General features: G+C 40.6%; 2 protein-coding genes across 6 annotated transcripts in view; both read right to left on the reverse strand.

The window, feature by feature from the left end:
- Window positions 1-1,113: 1,113 nt before the first annotated feature.
- Window positions 1,114-15,581, reverse strand: phaf1 (phagosome assembly factor 1). Of its 2 annotated transcripts, none has more exons than XM_051382708.1 (16): window positions 14,293-15,581; window positions 13,958-14,040; window positions 13,108-13,191; window positions 12,494-12,537; window positions 12,000-12,079; window positions 11,795-11,889; window positions 9,797-9,894; window positions 9,287-9,399; window positions 8,787-8,920; window positions 8,447-8,530; window positions 7,856-7,938; window positions 7,603-7,646; window positions 7,468-7,517; window positions 6,779-6,837; window positions 6,587-6,659; window positions 1,114-6,180 (listed from the first exon to the last, which is right to left on the reverse strand). In XM_051382708.1, the coding sequence occupies exons 1-16, from the start codon at window positions 14,354-14,356 to the stop codon at window positions 6,085-6,087; spliced, it is 1,284 nt and encodes a 427-aa protein (XP_051238668.1). In that variant the 5' UTR covers window positions 14,357-15,581; the 3' UTR covers window positions 1,114-6,084. The 2 variants fall into 2 exon arrangements, with proteins under 2 accessions (XP_051238668.1, XP_051238669.1); XM_051382709.1 differs by having other exon boundaries at window positions 9,797-9,861; window positions 14,293-15,580.
- Window positions 15,582-16,898: 1,317 nt separating this feature from the next.
- Window positions 16,899-24,757, reverse strand: part of cbfb (core-binding factor subunit beta) — a 36,480-nt gene continuing 28,621 nt past the window's right edge. For 2 of the 4 annotated variants that reach the window (XM_051382734.1, XM_051382736.1), the window contains one exon: window positions 16,899-21,180. In XM_051382734.1, coding sequence (XP_051238694.1) covers window positions 21,109-21,180 — 72 coding nt within the window. In that variant the 3' untranslated portion in view covers window positions 16,899-21,108. The remainder of the gene's footprint in view (window positions 21,181-24,757) is intronic. The other 2 variants (XM_051382735.1, XM_051382737.1) reach the window with 1 other exon arrangement.

Here is a 24,757-nt window from a genome sequence, read left to right on the forward strand (position 1 = left end):
CTCAACAACCGTCATCAAACACAGTCAAAAGTAATTTGCTGGAGCAAAGCTTTCAGTCAACCTCCTCTTTGCACTACATGGTATTGTTATTGCCTTTTTTTCAGTGGACATGCTGAATAAATCTACTTATTTCTTCATACACAAAGTTATAGTATTCAAAATATAAAACGCCACATTCCAATGAATTTCACAAGTTTTAATTAAGTATAACTGCTCCATTTCCAGAAATGGGCTTAAAATGTCCACAAAAAATATTCTGAGAATAAGCAAGATGGGCAACAGAACATATGATACCAAGAACAGACAATACAAAGCGTTAATATGAGATTATCATTACACTGAACTGAAGCTGTCAGTTATAAATTACAACAATCTGGTTATGACAATCATTCATTCCTGCGTTCAATGAAATAAAATAAAAAAAGAAGAACGGGTGGAATTTAAAAGCCACACAGACCTCCGGATTAAAGTTTCCACTTCTTTTTCTATCTTACAAATGATTAGAAAAACAAGGATGTGATATGTCCACCTGAGTTTGGGTGAGATTAACTACCCAGCACCCTATAGCTCCTCTGTCCCTCTGTGTCTCAGTAACAACGCATCATAACAGCACTGACCGCCTGTGGTGCCGGGTCGGGCTGGGCTTACCAAAACTGAGTCAATGAGTAGAATCTTTTTTTTTTTTTTTTCTCTCTTCCTTCTCTTGTCTGCATCTAATGTGTGTATTGTGCTGGGCTCAGTTTCCCCCAAATAATTGAGGATTTACGTCTGTTTTTGCGCAGAAGCAACTTGATTGGCTTCCCTCACTGCTGCCTCCACTGCTCCTGTTCTTTCCTATCGTGTTTGACCCATCTGCTTCCAATGTTAGCTCGGAGAGGTTTTGGGTGGCAACCAATTCATTCATATTCAGCAGAGTGTGGAAACCAAGAATGCTTTTCCTGCTCGTTCTAATGAAAATATTTTTGTTTTCTTTTGCTTAAATCATGTATTCCACAGTAACTCTGATGCTCTTTTAAGGGTTGTGGATATTTGCACATTGTTCTGGGTGTTTGGTGTTGGTATAAACACGCACCGCACACGCACGCACACGCACACGCCGCACACGCACACACGACACAGACACAGACACACACACACACACACACACACACACACACACACACACACACACACACACACACACACACACACACACACACACAAAACAGAACAAAGTACAAAAAATAATGTTGGTTAAAAAAAAACACCCTGAAAAAACGCATCCTAGCTTTGGGAAACCCAACCCAACCTGCCATTCTCTACAGGTAACAGGAAAAGTAAAACGACTGAGACGGCCATAATACCATGTTAGCTTGTTGCTAATGCTCAGTGACACGCACACATACTGTACAATGATGCAGTTCAAATGCATTCTCAAATTGTATGTACAAGGAGATTCCTTTTTTACGGAGGACATAGAGACAGAAGTCAAAGACAGGCTCGGTGGGAGATGAGGCACAATGTTCAACAGTTTTGTGTTTTCTTTTTTTCTCGATTTTCTCGTATTTGCTTGCACAAAAGCAAGCTGTAGGAAGATGTTTGAATATAGCTTTCATGTTATATTACATCTGCTTCCGGGTTCAGCTCGAGATGTGTGTAAACCGGAGCAGGAGCAGGGAACTTTGTGTTCCCAAGTTCATCAACCTTTGCTGGACTAATTAAACATCTTAAACCTGGGACCCCAACGAGAAAATGAGTTTGTTTGTCGGAATTCATCCTCAAACACCGCTCTAGCATTTTTGGAATCCCAGTTTAAGAAACCAGACGGCGAAAACCTTCATCTCTCCTGCTTCCCGAAACCACCTCACCTCACTTAGGAAGGGAGTCTGAGTACAAGAACGCTGCAGCCAAAGAGATACTTTTTATAGTGTAAACAAGTAGACGTATAATCTAGCAACATGCCAATGCTAGACTCCGAATCAGGTTCTGTCCACTCTACAAAAACATCTCTATCAGAGCTCTCCTCCAGTCCAAATGTGAGGAAGGATCTTTGTTTTCTCTGTCTGTGTAAATGAAGCTTTGCTCTTTCTGAGGATCAAACACCCTGCAGTAGCAGTTCAAGCGGAGCTGAAGCAGGGTGATCTACTGACACCCGTCACGCCTGTGTACTTGCAGCCTTTAGCATTGCACAAGTTTCAATACTGAGTGGTCTGCAATTGAAAAACAAAACAAAAAACACTTCCAGTGATTGTTAATGAGTGGGATGTGAGCAGATGCCTCCTCCTGACTTTAAAGTCTAATCAGAATCAAGGAGGAAATATTGAGATACTCAGCCAGTGCCTGAGTCAGCTGTGTCTGTGCCAAGCCATTGAGCTCATGTAAATAAGAGGACACCAGAATAAGAGCACACAACTATTTACAGCATTTGTACATCAACATCAACTCCAAGCATCAGGGCCCGAATACACACTGAATTATTTTCCAGAACAGCCTGGCTAACTGGATTTAAACAACAGAGGAATTCATTTCTACAACTGCTCTTGAAAGTGGTCTTCACCTGGTTGTTTGTACAGTCATAAACCACAGGAAGTGGGTTTTAACAGTGCTGAAGTTCAGAGCCATGCTGTGCCAAAAACAAGGTACGGTAAAGAAAGGCTACTGTTGGTGAATTGTAAACGAAAAAATAAAACTGCACCCGTGATTAGGAATTATAATGAATCAGAAAAGTAGACACTTAAATGAGTGTTATGACGAACAAAAGGTCATACTATTATTTTTGTGTTAACTGAAAAACCGCTTAAAAGTACAGTTGGTTGGTTGGTTGCTGGTCACAAGCTCACTCACACTGTGATGCTACTTGTTTCAGTGAGGGATAAAATCAATCAATTAGTCAATTTAGTCAGTTGGGTTGTTAAAGAACAGGGTGCTAGTACCTAGTAATGAAAACATACAAAATAAAACACCAGTGAAGCAAGTTTGAATGTCAAAGCTCACTTTAAACTGCTCGGTGAACCCCAGCTTTACAGAAAAAAACAAAACAAAAAAAAACACATTTCACCCAGTCAACCCAAATTGTGTTTTTGCAAACGACCTACACACAGCCAATGTGGCAATTTTCCAGTCAGCACTTTAAACATTTCGCCATGTATGCGGGCCCTGACTTCAACCCTGATGCCTTCACACACGTTGCTACAAACAATCAGAAGTTCAGCAATAGTGAAAGTAAAAAACAAATGGCATTTGTTTCAAGGGACAATAAAGGAAAATATGTGTATTAAAATGAATACACAGTTTATTCAAATGCTTATGGTTAAAAAGATTTGAAATTCATACATTGGGAGGGAGATGCAAACAAACGTTAGGATGAAGGAATGACTGATGGGTTTTTCCCCCATTTCTAAAATGGGTTTAAATGTACTGAGTGTACAGAGAAATAATGGTAATTCTTTTAATTACAGCTCTCTAATAACCACCGAGACACTCACAAGAAGGACGGCACTACTTGTTACTGTTGTTATTGTGTGTCTGGCTGTAACCAAATCCACATGAAAGACAGGCTGATTGGTTTCAAAACACTCAGCTATTCACATCTTGTGTAATTACTGTCAGCAGTTACAGAAACAAGGAGCTGAATTTAGAGGCTTTACCACGGCAAAGACTTTGATGTGCAGATCTGAAACAAAAGATGCCAGAGAAACACGACTCTCTCCATGGGACAGGTTTGGACAAGAGATGACAGTGATAATGTCAAATGAAATCATCCTGAAACGTCTTTGGCTGTAGCATTTGGCAATTCAACAAAGAAATGAATACAGACACTGCCGAGGGATGAATCGCAATGCATCAATCAGATGCAGAGATGGAGAAAGAGCAGAGGAAAGGAGGAGGAGAGTGTTACATGACTGCATACACCAATGGGGGGGGGCTTCTCATCTGTCCAAACTTATGGATAAAAAGACACATTCACACACACCACTATCTCTCCAAATATCTCCACAAATCCATCTCTGAGGATAGGGCTCAGTCAACCAATCAAGTAAAAAGGTGTGTATTAGTGCAAATGTAAAAACTGTTTGAAAAAACAAACAAAAAAAAAAAAAAAACATAATGAATGGTCATGGTGTGAATGAGTCAAGCAGAGCAGAGAGAAATAAAAGAAAACTGTGTGCCAAGTCCCCTTACAACATGCAGGACCAAATAAACAGAACAGGATGCCAGTTTGTGCTTGTAATAGGTCTCCTCTCATTCAAAAAACGTCTGCCAAGTTCATGCAAATCCTTGTGTCATGCCTGCATGTTTCCATGTTTTATCACCCTTAGAAAAGGCTAAAAAGATAAACCACTGTCATGTATTAGAAATACATGTGAGTATTGTAGTGAAGGGATTGAAATGCTGTCTGTGTGTGTGTGCTTGAATTGAAAGTCTGTTGAAATGTCAATTAAAAAAATCAGCAGAGACACATGCAGAGTATGTGTGTGTGTGTGTGTGTGTGTGTGTGTGTGTGTGTGTAAGCCAGGACACAGACATGCCAATGTCCAGAGCTGCAAATAACAACAGCTGTGGGGTTAATAGAGTATTTACTGCTGTGTGCTTCAGTGTGTGTGTGTGTGTGTGTGTGTGTAGGGGAGGGTGTGTGTGGGGGGGGTACCACTGAAGAAAGGTGGAGGAAGAGTGAGTAGGAAGGGAGCTGATGCTGGATGTTTGGATCGTTCGGCTTTGAGAGGCGTCATATCTCGTCACCCTGGCGCTGTGGGCGTGTTCTGGGCCCACACATATCTCCAAACCCTGAGTGCGTTTGGTTTTCCTCTCTTGTAGGACAAAATCTGGACTTGCATGTTTTTCCGTTTTTGGTTACAGTCCTCTGCAGCTTCCAATGTGTTTGGCTCTGATGGCTCTTGGTTGGACTGGGCCGGTTTGGTTCTTTGCGGTTTGGATGCGTCCGGGTTTTGATTGAGCCAGTCGGGTCTGGTTCTGAAGTTGCGGCAGGAAGACAGGCGGTACTGGTTGGGCTGGCAGTGTGGTTGGTTGATGTGTATTCAGTGGGTCAAACCAGAGTTTGTTCCAAGACTTTGGCCACAGCAGTTTTCATTGGCGATGATGTCAAGTCCACAACTTTATGTCTGACGTTTCAGTTTTTCACAATTGCTAAAAACACCTGACCCCATTCTCTGAACCAAACGCTCAGAGCCCCAGACCCCTTTATCCAATCATTCACTCGAGGTGTGGAGTCTTGTCGAGGCTGGATCCAGCACACCAGAGGGTTCTTCCCCCGTTGCCTGGCAACATCGCCTGTGATGTAGACAAAGTCATCTGGCTTGAGCAAACACAAAAGACGTGATGCTGAGGCAGAATGAATTTCTCATCTGCATTACAGCACTGGAATACCTGCAGTTCTTACAGTATGTAATATGTTCTGTACTGAGTTGTGAATATACATGCAAAATGCATTTATGTAACATACTCAATAACAATGTTTTTCCGCTTCATGCCATGAACACTGTTTTCTATTTTTTGATGTGGTGATAAAAAATGTTGATTTTGCCAGAAGAGAAAGGGGTTGTAGCTTTGTCTTAGCAATTGTGAAAAACTAAACACTGATTTGTTGCAGATGATATTTAATTGCTGATCATCTTGGTTCTTGTCATATACAGGCTGCCAACAAACAAATCTTCTTCTGTGGTCCTTGGCAAATGCAGTCATGGAAACAGAAAACCGTTGGATTCTTCACCATGTCAGTCTGCAGCACCTCCGTGATATTCCCGCACAACCAAGAAATCCTTTCAAAAGCATTAGTGCTCCTACACTGTGGCCACATTACAAGGTCCTGGTTCCTTGTGTAGTCTGGGTTGGGTTAACTGTGCCGACTGGGCGTGTCCGATTGGAAGAGTCTCAAGTCTCAGGACGCACCAGGAGAAGCTGATTTATTTATTCTGAGTTCTGGTTGTGTTTCTGTTGAACGAGTAGCGTCTGAGCTGGGCTAAGAATAACTTTGTTGCTCTGGGTTAGGTCTGCTTGGTTAAGAATCTGGCTCTGGGTTAGAGGTTCAGTCAGTAGAGGTACTAGATTCAGGACAGGCCAGAATGGGATGTGGTTCTGGTTACTTGCTCAGTGGGAACTACTACTAGACTCAGGTCGAGCTTGACTGGCGGTCCGTGGGGCACCATAGAGGGTCACTGATGCTATGTGGTTATTCTGCATCACCTGAGGAAGACGCAGACAGAAAGTGTGTTAGAGTGGACTGGATCACACATTAAAGTACGCATTTGAAATATTCTGAAATATTCAGACAATGGATCCATTCTCAAGGCTTTTGTGTGGAAAATATTAATGGAGTAAAATGAAGAAAAATTTAAATCACGATTGTGAACAAAATTGTGTAATTTCCTTTGAGAAAGAGACACACTGTTGCTAGAAGTACAAGCTTCAGAATTTCTATTTAATGCGGGGTACATTTTAGACATAATGGCAATGAAAGAACAAAGACCAACTTTGGAAAATGGTTACAGTTATAAATGAGCCCTTCAGACAACCAATGCAACTATGTTAACTATACACATATTGTCCACACTCCAATGCCAGCAAAAGCTACAGAGATACGTGTTCGGACCTCAAAGATCATCCTCTGCAGTCCAAAGCAGAAGGTAGAGCCGAAGGGGTTGGTGTTATTGGCTGATGAGGACCTGTCAAACACAAACACCCGATGTCAGAAAGGGCACTCACTTGGATAAAAGTTATTTATAAAAATCTTGTACTTAAAATAGCAATGTAATGTTGTGTGTGTGTGTGTGTGTGTGTGTACCTGTGCAGCACTACAGGCTTTTCCATCGGGTGACCCAGCAGTTCCTGAATCTGATCCCACTGACAGAGAAACAAAAAGTTAGCAGCATGTTTATCCACTGCCAACACTGACCTGTACCACAAGGTCATGAGAACTGTATAAAAAGGTTGATTAGGGAAACAGCAACAAGGCTGTGGTTGTATTAGCATCCAGGTGATAGTGCTGCTGTTTCCATTGGCGGAATACATTCAGACACACTGTGTAGTGAAGGAGACAGAGACTGTAAATCAAAGTGTCGTTGCTAAAGTAAAGATCAAATAATCAAACTATCCTGTTTTCACAAAATAATCATCTCCATAACAATTTTTTAAAACAAATTTAGGGAAATTCTGGGATACTTTTAGTGGATAAAAGTGATATCACAAGACTTTTATTATATGACTTCCTCTGTGGCAACATCAGAAGATAACTGCAGCCACAGTCTGAAACAGATGTCACATTATCCAAGTTTCATGGCATGAAACAAAGGCTGTACTAGTGATCCAGAGACCAGATTTTAGAAGTGGCAATGGCAGAGAAAAACAGAAAACTGAACTCTGTAATATCCTACAAAGAGGTACAGAGTCCAAAATTAGAAAGCTGAACTCAGTCATCAGACTAAGAGACCTTTCAACAAAGCGCAGTTCAATAAAGATCTGCCTATAACTGACCTTGCTGTAGGTGGTTAAGATGCAGTCCTCCATCTGAGAATCGGCTCCTTCTAAAGTGCAGAGAGAGAGACGTAGAAAAAGACATTAGATGAAAGGCAACACACAGGGTTCATTCATGACTGAAAACTGTCTCACCTTTCTTAATGACTAGTGGAATCTTAAAGTCACATCGATGGTATCTGATGAGAGAGGAAACATAATCAAAAGTCCAGAAAATTAAACTAAGGACAGAAATGTCACAGTGTTTTTGCCCCATAGCTGGTGCCCGCAAGCCGGTCGTAACAATGTAGATAATTACACACAGATGATGCAGTATTGTCAGCCGTGATGGAGGAAAAACTGGGTAAAGGAAGAAAGAAAGAAAGAAAACAAGTAACTAGATATTTACATATTGAAGTTGTAATGTCCGGGGAAGTTGGTATGGAGGACAAACTTCTTAACCAGGTGACTTGTAGAGTCAAACAGGATATCCTGAAAAATAAGAAAAGACAATACTTTAAGTTTGCTTTTGCACCATGTTTGCCCAGACCAGCTCACTACAGTCCTATCTACTGCAAACAGCGGGGCGAGTAAATGCAGATAGAGGCAGGATCACTCCCCCACATCCACCCATCTTTGTTGCCAGCTGGCCACCGAGCAGACGCAGACAAGCTCAAGCCTCTTGTTCAGAGGATCTGAACGGTGGTCCAAAAAAACACCAATTAAAGAAGGATAGTTTGTGGCCTATGATTGAAAACTAAGTGACCAAAACAACAGAAATTCCTATTTCATGCAATCCCACAGTCCTGTAATGAATACTTTCATGCAGCCTACTTTACAGCTGTGTATGTGATTAGAAAAGAGCTGAGAAGCAGCATCGCTTGTTGACCACCATCAAAAAATGTAAGTCCTGGACTATCACCTATGTAGGGCCTGGCTCAGCCAAAAGCACAATCTCAAAAGAATACAACCTCATAAACATAAATATGAGCTTACATACCACTCCGAGGGTGAAGTAGTTGAAGAAGTAGTCGTTACATTTAGAAGGAACCTGCTTGTGAGGTGATGGAGAGTGGATCTTCATCTAAAATAAAGAACGATACAGAGAATCGATAATCTTCAAGATTAATGCCACAATTAAATATTTTCAACTTCGGCAGATATGGAGAAGCATTTGCATCTATCTGCAGTTGTGTTTCTGGTCACCTGATGAATGCTGAGCAGTCAGAGTGATAGAAGATAGAATGTAGATCAACATAGGACGAGCAGAGCTTAGTGAAAATAATACAGGTAGTTCTAACAACAAGAAATAAAAACCCTGAAAGGAACAGTTTTCCTACCTTGTCCTCAGACTTGTAAAATACTTTATGTGGCGAGCCCAGAGCACCCAGTACATCCTGACAGGAATCGCCAAAGTAGATGTTCCTTTCTAGGGACCTCACTTTAGAATCAGCCATCACACCTGGACCACAACCTGCACTCACACATTACAACGCAACAGGAAAGGAAATCACTCCATCTCCAGATAAATGACAAGAACACAAAGTCAAACAGCATGTCAGAGAATAGCAGTGACAATGATGGACCATAAAGCTAGACATACATTGCCCAGTCAGATAGCTGCAGCTAAATCTCTGTTTATCCATTTCACACTATTTAAAATAGAGGGTTAAAAATGGTTTAAGATGAAAGTAGAGACAGAAAAATGTTTGCCAATTTAAAAATATTTAGTTGCAAGAGAGAAAAACAAACATCTAGCAAATCAATCTGATATGAAGACATGCAAGGAAAACTTGTTGAGCCCAGTTTGCAGTCCTCAAGACACAGAGACATGTGTTACCTGCAGTGAGGAGGCGGAGTTTCAGCCCCAGAGGTCCTGCCCGGTCTCTCAGGACGTCAACGCACTCTGCAAAGATGTTACCAAGGAAACAAGCCAACGGCATCACCGGAGCTCTGAGGACAGAAAGAACAACAGTGTGTGTGTGTGAGTGCGTCCCTCATTACTGATGATTTGTATTTGTGTTCCTTATGGATTTTTGTTCTTGTGTTTTTACTGCACACACGTGTTAAAACTGTGAAAACTCCATAAAGTCATATTAGTGTGTGAACTTAAGGATCTCAAGCAATGGTGTTTGGTAAAAGGCAGTGATACGATACATTGCTACAATATTCACAAAATCTTCTAAAAAACACTAATCTATACAACAAGAATAAACCAGCAACTACATCAAACAGTAACCATCAAAACTGTGAGCTAATGACTGATCATATAGCCATTAATCAATGATCATCTACTGCTGTTTGTCCTCCAAAGATTGTGTTTGTGTATCTGAATGTGTGTGTGCATTACCTTGTTTCTTGCAGATTGTTGCCAGTGTAGATGTGCATCCTCTTGACCATGGCCCCGTGTGGAATCTGCAGGGAGGCCAAACCCATGGCAAAGTTAGGCTGCCAAGGCAAAACAACTTGGAGTAATACGAGACCGGTATATACTGGGTTTGTGTGTGCACATCAACAAACTGTACACATCAAGAAGACATCGCACAACAAATTGAGGTTTCACAAAATATAGATATACAGTACATTTCCCAGAAGTACAGAAAGATGTGATAATTTATGATAAAGCACTGTGGAGTGGAGACCTCATAACGCACTGACTGACCTAAACAGCACTGATTGGTGGTGAGACTACATTTTAATCCAACTTGGATCTCTGTCAGGTAGCAACTTTTTTTTTATCTGGGAGAGGTCCAGTATCTAATCAAAACTCATTGTGACTCAGCAGGTTACTTCATTTTGTTTCTGATTTCTTTATGTGCATTTCCAAGTTGCACTCATCACCACCTAGCAAAACATCTGCATGAGTCATTCTTAAATTAAATAAAAGCAAAGGGTTTAAGGAGTTTACAGAAAGTTATCCGTAGTATTATACAGTTTATTTGCCTTGAAGATTTCAAGACATTTGGCATTAACGTTTTCAGAATTAATTTAGTTCAATGGAAAGGGTGAAAAAAAAACCCCACAATATACAGTATCCACCATATAAGGGATTATGAGTTACAATGTTGTGATAGTTACAAATTCAGACGTTGAATGTGGAAAAAGCAAAGGGGTCTGAATGTGTTCTGAACATAATGCAATATAAACCTTTCAGGGTCTTTAATTTATTCTCTGTACACTAGCAGTTTGATCTAAAAATCCACTCAGCTCACAACGAATCTCAGACGCATCCATCTGTCATCTTACAGGACAAACAGGAAACAAACTGCAGCCAAGTGTTGAGCTTCAGACAAAGAAATGCAAATATTATAACTCCAACTAGAAGCTGAAACTTCCATGTTTGTACCTGCACACTGCAACTACAGATGACAAGCCAGCACAAGCTGTTTCAGTAAATCAAACAAAACCATTCAGGCAACTCAACGTGCAGCTCGGGGTGGACTGGAAGGTTTAAGAAATAATTAACACAGTCACTATCATATCACATATATGTTAAAGCAGCCAAATGGCCAAACCAAAGAAGATGTGATAAGCTGCAAAAACCTTATAAATGGGATATGAAGTCAGCTGAGGTGAACTAAACTTGTGAAAAGGAGCAGTAAAGACATCAGTATGTGATGCTTTCACAGTAGCAAGCTGCAAAATGGATCCGACGGCAGAGCAGCTGGTTCAAGACGTGCATCACCCAAGAAATCCACAGCTGTACAGTACAGACAGTAAAACATCCACTGAGCTTCGGACTAATCCAAAAACAAAGCCACAAAAGCAAAAGCCTTTATATAATCATAAAGAAGTGTGAACATGCAGTTTGCAGATGGTTTGTGTGGACATGTCATATTGTCTTGAAAATCCAAATTGAAAGCTGCTGGGCGTCTGCGTTGTCTTGGAGAATTGAATTATGAACTAATGCTGCAGGGGCTAACCCAAGTCCCCCAACTCCCTGCCGCATTCAGATTTTCACTGCTTACATAACACTGAAATGAGTCTTTGACATATCAACAGTACAACACTGGAAATCGTACTTGGTGCTTTTTGAAAACTGTCAGAAACATCCAAGAAAAAAATATTTTGTGCCCAAGTATAAACAAGCAGTGAGACAATCACATTCTCAACATGCATTTGGTTTCTTCATTCAATCCCACACTATTTATCATGATGACGTAACACCAAGCTGACAGGGATTCAGGGACATGCTAAAGGAAAAACACAGAGCTTGACCTCAGACTGTCCATATAAAGGGTAATCGGTTCATTCACAAGGCTGCCCTTATTCCCCTGGGACATAAAGAAACGGCCACTCAGCCCTTCTTTAGAACGCTGACAAGCAAAATCGGGGGAAACATTCTCACCTCGTATTTTGGAGCTTCGTTCCATGAGTCCAGTTGGAAGGAGAAAGACAGTCCTCGAAAGTTGAGATGGAACAACTGCTCTGCAGCATTGTAAACTGGACAGACAGGGGGTGGGTGAAAAAGAATATTTCATGAAAGAGATAAGTAATACCAAAATGTAGGTTCATTTTATTTGTCAAGAGTGTGTTTGTGCTTTTTAAACTACCTCCAGGGTGCGTAGCTCCAAATGACTGGTCTATTTGCTCTATTGTGGGGGCAATGGCCTGAGAGTTGAAATGGACTCCACTGAAACACAATACACACACACACAGCCAGTGTTATGCCTATTAACATTTATGTACGCTGTGTTGCATTAGTTGAGGAGACATTGCCAGAGAAGTGAATTGGATTTCACTAACAGACAATCATACACACATAGTTTAAGAAACACATTAAAGCAGGTAGCCTCCATTACTGTGGTGTATTTCACTGAGTAGCTGTCTGAGAGAGCTATGACTTGTAGTTGAAAACAGTCTCAGTGGCAACATAAAATAGACAGTGTACACACAATGACCATTATATAGATCCTTGCCTGTACATATGGGCCCCATAACAACAACAGCTGAGAGTCTAAGATGGTTTTCATCCTTTCATCAGTTGTTATTCAACAGGTGTGTAAAACCCCTTGACTTAATTCTGGTATTTTATATTTCTACTCACCAGTATTTCAACTTGACTTTGCTCAGGTCATACACTTCAATCACCTGTCACCAAGAAAGATGGATAAAGATAGGGTACAAAGGGTACAAAACAAATTGTTAGTTAAATGTCATTAACAAGGCCACAGGAGTCAAATATCTGTCCATTATCTAGAAATGGGGGGAAATTTTGCAACTTTGGTATACTGCTGCTATTAAATAACTGCAGAGAAACACCACAATCATCTTTTGTATCGTATTTATCCGGATTCGAGAAAAACTTATTTGTGAGGCCAGGCCCTAAGGTGGCCACTCATGAAAGGCCCTAACTAGAGCCAGTGATCATTCAGGGCTACTATAGAAACATGGCGGTCTCTGTGGAAGAGGACCCTCTCCCTCTCTAGATAAAAACAGCTCATTCTAACTAAACAAAAGCACAACGATTCTTATATTCTAGTGATTATACACTAATGAATATCATATTCCATTTCTGCCAATAGATCCTCCTAAATGTTACACACTGGGCCTTTGGGTCTCTTTGAGCTTGAGTCTGCCCACCACAGGTTCTGCTACCCACTGACAGTCTTTCTATCACATCAAGCCACCAGCAAACTCCTAAACACGAACAATTTTCACCTTGAGTCTCTGGTTTGTGGCATCAAACAGCAGTTTAATCCCATCCTGAGTCAAATTCAGTATGAGGTCATGACTGAGTGGCGTCTGGTGGGGAGATAAACAAACAAGTTAATTAACAGAGAGGCGACGGGATGTGTCATCATGAACGGATATGCAGACAATGAGAATCAGTGGGCGAATTTAAGAGAAACAAGGCACACAGTGCACATATATTACAAACAAGACAAATAATTTACTGTTTCATGCTAGTTTTATTTGGTGTTATTTATGTTAACATGAACAACTGATTACAGTTGCTCTCAAATAAATCTTCAATCTAAGATTTATGGTGCTTTAAAACCTACCTCCCTCTCTGACTGTATTTATAGCTACTGAACCTGGGGAAAGAATTTAAATACAGCCCAACTGATAGTGGATTTATGCAGCTGATGTCTGGGTTTTTAAAAATCAGATACCGATATATCAGCCTATATACACTTTATATATACGCAAGATAAAAAATGTTAAAAAACAAATTTTTCTGATTAAGACCTTTAATATTTTTTTTAAATAAGTGCTGACACTTTATGCTTGGAAATTAATCTCAGGGCTCTCTGGTGGACACTATTTCTATACCTCTATTCTCAAACATATACCGATTTATCTGTGACAAGCCAATATAGAGAAATGTAACTAAAAACGATATTAATATTCAGGGTTGTAAAGCAACTGGACTTACAGCTGCCACACAGAAAAACATGCAAACCTTGCACTGCTGCTTAAAAAGGGATTCTTGAACAAGCTTATTAACATTTACGTGTGTGAGAGTGGAAAAGAGCACATAACAAGGACAGCCATTTGGCCATCTTACCTGTTCACTGTATAGCACCTGGACATTTTTGATAATGCGGCAGTGTTTCTGCAGAATAGAGATGGCCTGGGCCAATGGCATCCCTAAAAAACACACACACACACACACACACACACACACACACACACACACACACACACACACACACACACACACAGACAGACAGATGAAGAGAAGCAACAGTATTTCTTACGGAGCCTCAGCCACTAACAGTGACCAATAACATGCAAGTGAAAATCATTTTAAATGTAGCTTCAACCATTAATGAATGGCTTGTATTCTCTATCAGTGTAAGTGATGTTCTTATAAGCTGAAAAAGTTGCCGTAAAACCCACCTAAGGCGAATTCCCATTGTTCATTTCCTAGTGATCTCTCAGGCACCACCTCCAGATCCAGCATTGGCAAGTAGTTGGGGGCAGCTCACCTCAAGACACAATGGGACCCTCTGAGGGACCCTTTCTGTTCGCCTGTCTCTCCCTGATCACAAGAGTTTCAGATGGCTACTTTAATTCATAACTCTATCTACTTATTTTTCTAAAGCGACCAAACTCATGAGTGTGAGCCTCAAACAGCTACTGAATCAGTTGATCACAGTCAAGAGTGGCCACTGTCATATGTTCTAGACATTAAAACGGTACCAGATAAAATGGATTAAATACCTAAAACGACATCCACAACTCTACCTAAGGCTGAACACACCGATCACCTAAGGCTTACAGAGATACATAGGTTTTAAATAACAGTTTAAAAAGTTACACAGCAAAGACTGACAGCTTGATCGCAAACAAATTACGCAACCTGCCAGCCAACCTACAACGTACAAGGCCAGCTGTCAGTTAACCTATTACTTGTTTGTGTGCTTTTAAATCGATAAGGATAAAAAAAATTAAAAAAACTAATGAATTCAGTCGATTCGAGGTCAGGAACAAACAAACAGATCAGGTCTTCAATTTAACGAGCCAACATCAACTTGTTGGGCTACAGTGTTGTGTCCAGTGTCTCCCACAGACCAACAGAGCACCAGTGACACACAGCCAGGACAATGAGCCCACCACACAGCCGGCTCTGGTCGCTGTTAGCCGCCGTTATCTGCCGCTGTCGGGCGGTTACGAAAGCCTCCAGGCTCAACAACAACAACACTGTTCCTCTGCGCTGCGATAGCTACCGTTAGCCGACGAGCTAGCTGCCCTCCGCGTAATGGGAACTAAAGTATAAATATAAATAACGTACGTGCAGGGGGAAAAACAACAACCTCAATTCAAGACAAAGAAGAAATGATGTCGCGGTTCAGACTGGCACGACACAAACAAAGAAAGCACGCCAAAGCCGTCGCCTGTGTTGTGCTGTTTTTCTCTCTCCTCTTCTACCGATGGTTCGAGCTCCTGGAGCTAACAGTTAGCTCTTCTTCTGCCGCTAGTGCGCTAATTCAAAGTCCTCTCTGTGAGACGCTTCCCTTATTACCCATACGCTCGACAGCCGCTAAATGCCCGCCGGGTCCCTTTATCGGGTGCAATGCGTCTTCAATGTCAGGAGCAGATAAGAGCAACACAGTGTCCAAACAACAGCAACTTCAGGCATCAACAACAGCCAGCAGCATCAGCTGATAATTCAACTTCCTGTGTTCGACGCACATTCTCGGTTGACGTGATGACGTCTTGGTCAGCTGACACAGTCGATCGAGAAGCGGCTGCACAGAGTCCCCGATAGTTTGATAGCACGAAGCAAGTGACAATACAACTCTTTGAACTTTACTATTGTAGTGAGGACAGAGAGACCTTTATTTTATATTTGTTAGCTAGGCATACTTTAGGCCTATTTAGCCTAATTTGTTTGATTTCAACTTTATTGTTTTTAATTATACAGTTGCCTTTATATGTTCATTATAGCCTATACCTATATACCTGAAAGGATGTTTCAAATGTTTTATGATTTTATCCTATCCTGATATAATGTCATCGTTTTCTACATAAAACATTTTGGAACAAAAAGTAAAATCAAAACACAAACAAACAAAAACAGATCCCCATCTTTGAGCTTCCCTGAGTTCAAGGGTTAGTGGCTAGGTTTAAAAAAATATATACATTAATGTATAAATATATGTTAATGTTCTCTCTGTGAAATGAATGGTGTCCTTAAACACTCCACTGTCTATTATTACGGATTAGGCTACTTACTGCCAGTAAGACTACAGCCATATTAACACAGATGGACTATTTTGTATTTCTGTATCATGCAGCTTAGTTTAGTTTTTATTTTGCTGGATTTCTGAATTTGCAAATTCACAGACTAGCTTCTCCAGTGACGGCTTTAATAATCACCTTAACAGGTCAGTTCACTCAGCAGCAGTATCTAGCCATGCAGATAATTTGGATTTCATGTATCCAGGTTTTGAGATACTATCTGTCTCTGAAAGGTCTGCCACCACCCCAAAACAATGCTGGCAAATAGGAGTTCATTTGTGGCGCTTGAAGCATCTCTCTCCAGAAACTCATGCAATGTCCTCCAAGGACAATCCAAAAGACAGAGATGTCAACAGTTTTATTGGGGATTATTTCTTCACTGTAATCTAGTTCCAATTTCCTCACCTGAACAAAAAAATTGTACTGTCTATTCCAAAAAGTTTGATTTAATATGGAAATGCCTCTGACACTTGTCACAGTATGGAAAGCTCAGGTGTACATAAGAAAACAAATTGTGGCTGGATTCTGGTTGTGCTTGCTGTCTCACTGTCCTGGCTTACTGGGAGCCAATGTTTGACGAGTGAGAATGTCAGCTGTGAAAACGGCCTGTTGACCCTGCAGACTCACACAGGTGTTTGGACTTATTCTGGCTGATTAGACTGCTGACGTCGACGTTGTAAGAATTATAAAGGCAACGTCATAAGAATTGTAAAAGTTGTTCCACGCTAACAGGAGGTCAGGCAAAGTGAAAACGCTGGTGCAAGAATTCATACATGTTTATTATGAAAAACATCCAACATTTTAAATTGAATATCTCATATTTTGGATTCCTCTGAGAGGACAAGCTCAACCCTAAAACGGAGGGAAAGACAGATCACACAAGGAGGAACTTGGGGAGTGTGTACAAGCCACTAAATATCACAGAGTTCTTCTTTGGATCTCTAAATAAAACCAAAGTATAAATAACTTAAACGAAAGAACAGTTTAGGTAAAAAAAAAAAAAAGAAAGAAAGAAAGAAAGAAAGAAAGAAAATGTCTGTGGTTTATTCTTTTTTTTATGCCTTAATGCCTGCATTAAGAAAAATGAGTGATGGAGTATCAACTAAGTTGTTTACATGGCTAACCATTGTAAATAATGGTACATTGATACACTGTGTGGGTGTGATGGGGACGGGGTGGTACGCTGTGGTAAATATCCTAAATTTGACATGTCACTTACAAGCAATCCCTCATTGTTTCTTAACCTGAGTACAAATCCATACACATAGATTGTTTAGGGTTGACCAAGAGTTGTGCCAGTTTCTACAGATATGGCAGATTTCAGGAGACCACCCGCGGGTGGTGCTGTTTCTAAGATTTATCTGAGAAACAGCTTGAACGGCCGTTGTCTAGCTCTAGTACCGGCATAACCAATTAATTCATGACTTACAGATTTCCAAAAACCTACAGAAAGCACGGGCTACATCATCCCAAACTGTACTTTCTCTGACTGTCCACCTACATCTCACCTCTCATATTGGTTCCTACCCAACGCTCTGTCAGTTCCCACTGATCTTATTTTGAAAATGCAGATCGCACCACCACCTACACTGCTTGAATCAAAGCTAAAACTTCCTGCTCTGTATTTTTGGGGTCCCTAAACTTTTAGGGACCCCAAGAATGACTCAGCTTCATAGAAACATAACAGCCACTGTGAGTTCCTGTGAATATGACAACTTTCACCAACATGTATATGCCATAACCCGCTTTATACTCCCTCATGTTCTAGTGCCTTCCTCTGTCCCCCCACCCCACTTCACCTCCTCATCCAAAGTCTTTAATGCCACTTTACTACTGTGTCGCATCTGCTGGACCTTTCAACATAACACTATCAAACTCAGTCACAAAAATCCAACACGTATCACACTGAAGGTGCCCTCAGACAGAAAGTATTTTTTCCACATTCTTGAACTAATTAAGCACAGAGTCACAAGGCCAGCTGACTTTGCAGGATCAGTGTGCTCTGAGAAAAAGGGAAACATTTAAGCTTTTCTCCCCAGTCTCCCAAATCTCTGTAGGAGAAAATGAACAATGCCTTCCAACGAGAAAGTACATTTTCTGACCTTAGGTCAACCCAATTAAGTCCTTCCATGTAGTATCAAAATGTCCTAATCCTGCATTGTTTTTTGTTGCACCCTGAGCCTATTGTGGGTTTTTGTTAATGAGGCTGTAGGAAACTTGACAAACGTGTTGCATTGCAGCTATAGCAGTTCCTTAAGCAGTTCTTTTAAAATTGTATAACCTCCCTGTAGCCTGTCAGACCAGGGTCCTGTCATCAAGTCTGAGCTTTTAATTCACTTCTTTATTTTAATGTCAACCATTAAATTTTGGCAAGAACATTTCTTTACTCCTTTAAAATGTTACAAACACATGGCTCTCAATGGAAAAAAAATAATAACCGTGTTTTAGCTCATGTAAAGCTCATTAAAATTCTTCTTAATAAGTCAGACTGAGAAAAGCACAAATAAACAAAAGATTTTTCTTGGTTATAATAGTTATAATAAAACCGTTGAGTGCACTAAATGTAAAACAAAACAAAAATGAAATGAGCTTCTAGTTGCACAATATAAAAACATTTATATTGCCTAAACAGGAGTTGAGTCAATCCACATTCAATGTATTTAACCCAGGAAGTGGATTTCCTTACAAAAAATAAAAATAACATTAATAAAAGGAACACATGAAACAATGAAAAACAAGAGCAACAAAAGTCCTCAAAACTCCCAGATTTCTGGAGGCATTTTGCAGTTTTTAACTTTACATAAAATAACCTACCGCTGCTACCACTAGTTCATAACCAAGCTGAAAGATGAACAAAAACTAATACATATACAGAGGTGAGAAGTAATATAAAAAGTAAACATCATGACTTTCACACAAACAAAACAAGAAAGTAACAAAACATAGCATTTCACTACACTAGTGCTGTAACAGGACAGGGAATAGTATTTAGACTGCATATCGGCAGTCCTTAAATGATGAGGAATATCTGGGTGATCAATAGATGGATTGTAACTAAACTGGAGTCTATGATCTGAGCTGATAAATTAATAATATTGATTGACGTGACATGTGACACGTGTGTTTTTGAAGAGATTGTCTTGGCTGATATCCATCTGAATAATAGCATATAATGTCACCTATCAACGCTGTCCAGTGAAAACCACATCTCCAAAAGGTCACAAACTAAGAAAAAAAAATCTGTTTTCAGCTTTGCGACAATGCATAATTCAGATAATCCGATGGCTTTTTAAACGGTTTATTTAGCTTACCAAGTAGGACATTCTTCTGAACCCATAAAGGAAAACACTTCATCCTTCAGTTTTTCTAAAAAAAATTAAAGCTACATAGTTTTCACTGGACAGTGCTGCTATGATACGATGACCCTGTGGCTCTGAAAACGCAAAGCACTTAATTTTTGGTTCAGGTGTGCACAGATTCTAAAGGACAAGGGCCAAAAAGTAGGGTCACTACCTTCATGCACAACATAGGAGTGTCATCTTTGCATGACACCACAGCAGCATGTGAGCTGATCACAAGCGCACATCTGCTCAAGTGTCTCATTAGGACACAAACATATGGTGACTAAATAAAAGATGATTTTGTGCTTTGTCATTTGGTGAAATAACCTTGGATCACCCAGTTATTCCTTGTCAAAGCGCTGTAAAGAGAGTGCTCTCGCGATAAATAGACTGCATAGGGAACAATAAAGAACATAGGTTGGCCTGTGTTTTGTTTCATGCATATAAAGAAAAGCCATGTGGGGAGCAAGACTGATTGTATCACATAGTGCAAAGACCCCTCAGAAGACAAAGGACATTTGAAATTACACCCCCCCCCCACACACACACACACACTTACACACACTTCCAGAGCTAAAGATAGTAGAGTGTGTAGCAGTTTTGTTTGTTAGCTGTCCTGCCTTGAGGTTGTTGCTACAAAACCTGTGATTCTATAGTCAGGGCATGTTTTAAAGAGACTGTGATTATCATAGTACAGCAAACACTTCTTATCCCCACGACCTGGCATTATTCTCTTTGGATGCTCTCTTCCCACCTGCCCACTCTTTGAATTTCTCCTTCTTTTGGTTTCCCCTTCTTTCATCCCCTCTTTCCTCCCCCCTCCCTCCCTTTCCAGCAAAGTGAACTTTGGTCAAAGAAAACAGCAGGTTTCAGGAAGTGAGCAAGGCACAGTGGGGGTTAACACAGGCATGTTCACAAATGTGAAGTGTGGCACAACATGGAACAATGCCGAATCCTTTCTCTTTTTTTCACAAATGGTCAACTCCTCACTTTTAATGCATGCTCTACTGGTAATCCTGATCAATAAGCCCTGACCTCTGACCCTGAATCAGACCAATCTCTCTTTTCACTGCTCCTTCTAGGTTCTGTCTGTCCTCCTTAATGACATCTTTAACCTCTCTATTTTCACCATCTTGTATTGATAGAAAATATACTTTTAGTACTTTTGAAACTACCCTGATCTACAAAATCCTTTGAGACCTGGACAAAAAATATCAACGCTATTTAATGACTTGATCTCTTATATAACTTCAACTCTGGATGTGTGTCACATTTGCAATATAATGCTAAATCAACTGCTCACGTTCCTTCCTCTGTATTTAAATATATTCAACTACTTTTTGCCCAGGTCTGTTGCGTCCTTATTCCTTGTAATCCTTCTTCTAGGGCTTGCATCACTTTCAATTCAATCAATTTAGGACGTTTATTGTCTTTTACATTTAAATACCTCACAAAATTGTTTGGAGTGTGAAAACCATCATATCAAACCTGTTAAGAAATACTGGTGAACAATTGCTCTACAATTGTAGTTTCAGTTGACATTTTGTTTTGATTGCATTGAAAGTGAGTAGACAGCCAGCCCTGGTTTTCTCTTCTTCCTCCTCCCACCACTTCCTCATCCTCGTCCTCCTCAGCGCATCTTGTGTTCCACATCAGCGTTGGCCATGTTTGAGCCAGGGCTGGGGTCCTGCTGTCGTCTGGACTGGGGAGAGAGAGGGATGGAGGGATGAAATAGGGGGAGAAAAGAGTGGAGGAGAGGAGAGAATGAAAGGAGACAGATGAGGAGACAGGAAGCAGGGCATGTGAGAGATAGCAAGAAAGAGATCAGAGAGAAAGAAACAAATTAAGTACAGTTTTTCAGGAATCAAGATAAAGACATACTGGTGTAAACATTTCACCATTCTCAACATCAGTAACAGTGAGGTTTCATGATATGCCTGGTTTGTTTACTGATTGGATAACACTTTTCAACCTTTTAAAACCTTTATAAGCAGTACATAAACAATAAATATATGGCACATCACACTATTTAACACTGAAGAGATAAACAACTGTAAGAACAATTTTTAAGTGTTAATTAATGTCTTTGTATATAGTATAACTCATCCTATGAAGCATCCATAGCTCATGTATGAACAGTTCATGTTTGCACTGTATGAGAGTAACCATATATATCAGATCAAATTGGCTTGGGGTCACTGCTGGTATGGTCATCTCATAGAAGGGCAACTTCAACATTACAGTATTACAAGAATAGTGCAGAGAAGTGCAATATATAATATTCTATCATTATATTATAAAGACACATTTGAGTATATTATACTGTGTTATGAAGCATCTACTGTTCATACACCAGTTGAGAATCCTTACAGGAGCAGTTAAAATGGTTGACAAAGTAAACACTCAAAAATGGCCTTATATCTGCTTACAAGAACACTGTGGTGTGTTATAAACCATTTACCTTTTGTTTATTACCTGCTCATAAATGGTGAGATAAAATAAAAGGTTACCTCCGAGGGTTTGGAAGGTAACTAACTAGGGGTTAGGGTTCCTGTGGGATGAAAAACCTCTTCTACAACTCTAGGTTGATGTGGGACCCATCAAAAAGAAGTTGTAGTTGTACAAATTTTCACTAGGGGGAGCCACTCTATCATAACAACACTCAGTGCTGCTGTTTATACACTTTACTGATGTTGATATTTTAGTGAAGGTAGCTGGCAGACAGACAGGTATAAAGACAGACAGACAGACAGACAGACAGACAGACAGACAGACAGACAATTTGGCAGACACGCAGGCTGTCTGACACAGATAAACACACACACATAAACACACACACACACACACACACACACACACACACACACACACACACACCAAGTGGATCATTAGGTCATCATTAGAAGCCATCAGCATGACAAGACTTTTAAATATATTTCATGACGGGTTGCAGTGTGTGTGTGAGTGTGTGTTTGGGAGCCCGTGGCATGACCTGCTCCTGCTGTAAAAAATACTTGTGGTTACATGTTTACACTTAAGTGATAGCCGAGGGAAGCTGGGAGGGCGAACGAAGAGGGGCGAACGGAGAGGGGAGTTGACAAAGTGTGGGGAGAGGTGAGGCAGAGAGCAGAGCAGACAGAAATGCAGACAGAGATAGTAAAGGGGTTGCTTAGTTCAACTGGAATGTAGCTTGTGTCATCTCAATGACTCACCATAATAGCAACATACACACAGTCACATGCACACACACATACAGTATGTCATACTACCATTTTGACCCCTCGCAGCCAGACTGACTCCAGTTCCTGTCTGCCTCCTCTGGAAAGCCTTTTGCTGCTTTATCAGAACGGCTGCTATGAGATACCCACGTGTGGCTCAGTTACAACGACTTGATTTTCAATCACAATGAACTCTACTTTTAATTGTTCAACACAGAGACACACTGCATGTGCTGGTGTGTGTGCGTCAGCACAGTCTACCTTGGACTTATCGGATGATTCTGCAGCATGTTCACAGCCAATGCCAGTGCGAGAAGCAGTGTGATGTTACTGTAGCGAGGCAAAAAGTACGAACGTGGAGATCAAGATGGTGGATGGACGTGCCTATCTCAGACAATATGCCTTTTTCACAGCAGCAGCATTTACATGAGTAGTAGGGTAAACACAGGTCTTATAAATGATACTAATTAATGCTTTGTTCCATTCAGGTCAAACAGACTTGGCTACACTAAATGGAACAGAAACATAATTAATATCATTGGTAACACCTGTTTTTATCCTACTAATTCACATCAAAAGGGCTGCTGTAAAAAAAGGTCTATTAATGGTGACCCCTTATAACCATTTTGATCACAATCTTTCCCAAACCAAAGAGTTTTAGTTGCAAAATTAAGCCAAAGCTGCTATAATGAGTATTTTTATATTAACAATGAATGGGTCACATGATTACTTGAGTATAGAAGGGCTTGTTTGTAGTGACTGCTAGATGAGTGTTATATTTCGGATTTGACTGACAGGTTTGTTTAATGAGCATCTCCAGCTTTTTGCTTCTTTCCTGTCAAATGTGTCCATTTTGTACTTCACATCTTGTTTCGCTATCTCAATACATTTTGAGCGCTCTTTTGTCTTTATCATTCCCTGATGAACCTGATTCACAGAGAGCTGATATTCTGACTTGTCGTGGCAGGAAGAAGGACAGGTGGCACTGATAACATGAACAGTTCTCCCCAGCTGCAGTTGATCACGTGATCAGCTACACCTGTGTTTGACAAGTTGACAAAAATGTCCGCTGTGAGAAAGGCCTATTCAACTTCAGTTTCACTTCACATTTTTCTGATCTCTGATCATGTGCCCCTCCCCCCATGCAATGGCTCAACAGAAACTACGGAGTGTGATAAATTAAAATCAGAGAAAAAGGAAAAGCAGATGTCCTATCCATCATGTGCACTTCTTTTAGCAAACACTTGGTTGCCTGTTTGTCTGTTTACATCCTCCAATATCATAACATGCTATTTTGAGGTCGGAGTGGTGTAAAATACATTCACATGATCCACATGGATAACACAACAAATTTTCACTCAGCACTGTCGCTGCTGCAGCACGGCCGTTTGGTGCCGTGTAGCGTGTTTGTCTTTGTAGAAGGGAGTGGTCTTTGCTAATCATAAGGGCAGGAGAGCTTCTGTATTGATCCATACACAGATGGGAGCCTGCTGGGGCCACTGTAGGCAGCTTAACCACAACTCAATACTGGAGAAGTGTGTGTATGTACGTGTGTGTGGTGACAAACTTAGAGCAGATTTGCTGTATCTGCGAGTTTGTGCACATATGTGCCCGTACAGTATCTGACTGCGTATTTGTGTGTATGTAAGTCAAAGCAGGGGGGCTGATGGCGATCAATACTAATGATATATTAATGCTTTCAGTGCCAGCTCATCATTCACCACCAAATGTCTTTCTGCTGAGCACTTTGAGAATGTGTGTGTGTGTGTGTGTGTGTGTGTGTGTGTGTGTGTGTGTGTGTGTGTGTGTGGAGTTAAAAGGCGCATTTCTTCTCAATCTATTGCTTCTCCATCCATCATCCTGACGGGTGCCTTCTGACCTTGAATGACTGGAATATCAGTGCTTTGGGATGAAAAATGTTGTATCTGCCAAAATGACAAAGCTTCAGGAATTGAAGGGGAAACAGCTTCATATTCAGTGAGCACAGCAGTGAAACAAAGACATCAGGGTTTTTTCTGCTGAGCTGCACTGTAATGAAACTTACTCAACCCAATAAAAGAA

This window comes from Dicentrarchus labrax, unplaced genomic scaffold (genome assembly GCF_905237075.1).
Source record: "Dicentrarchus labrax unplaced genomic scaffold, dlabrax2021, whole genome shotgun sequence".
Lineage (NCBI taxonomy): Eukaryota > Metazoa > Chordata > Actinopteri > Moronidae > Dicentrarchus > Dicentrarchus labrax.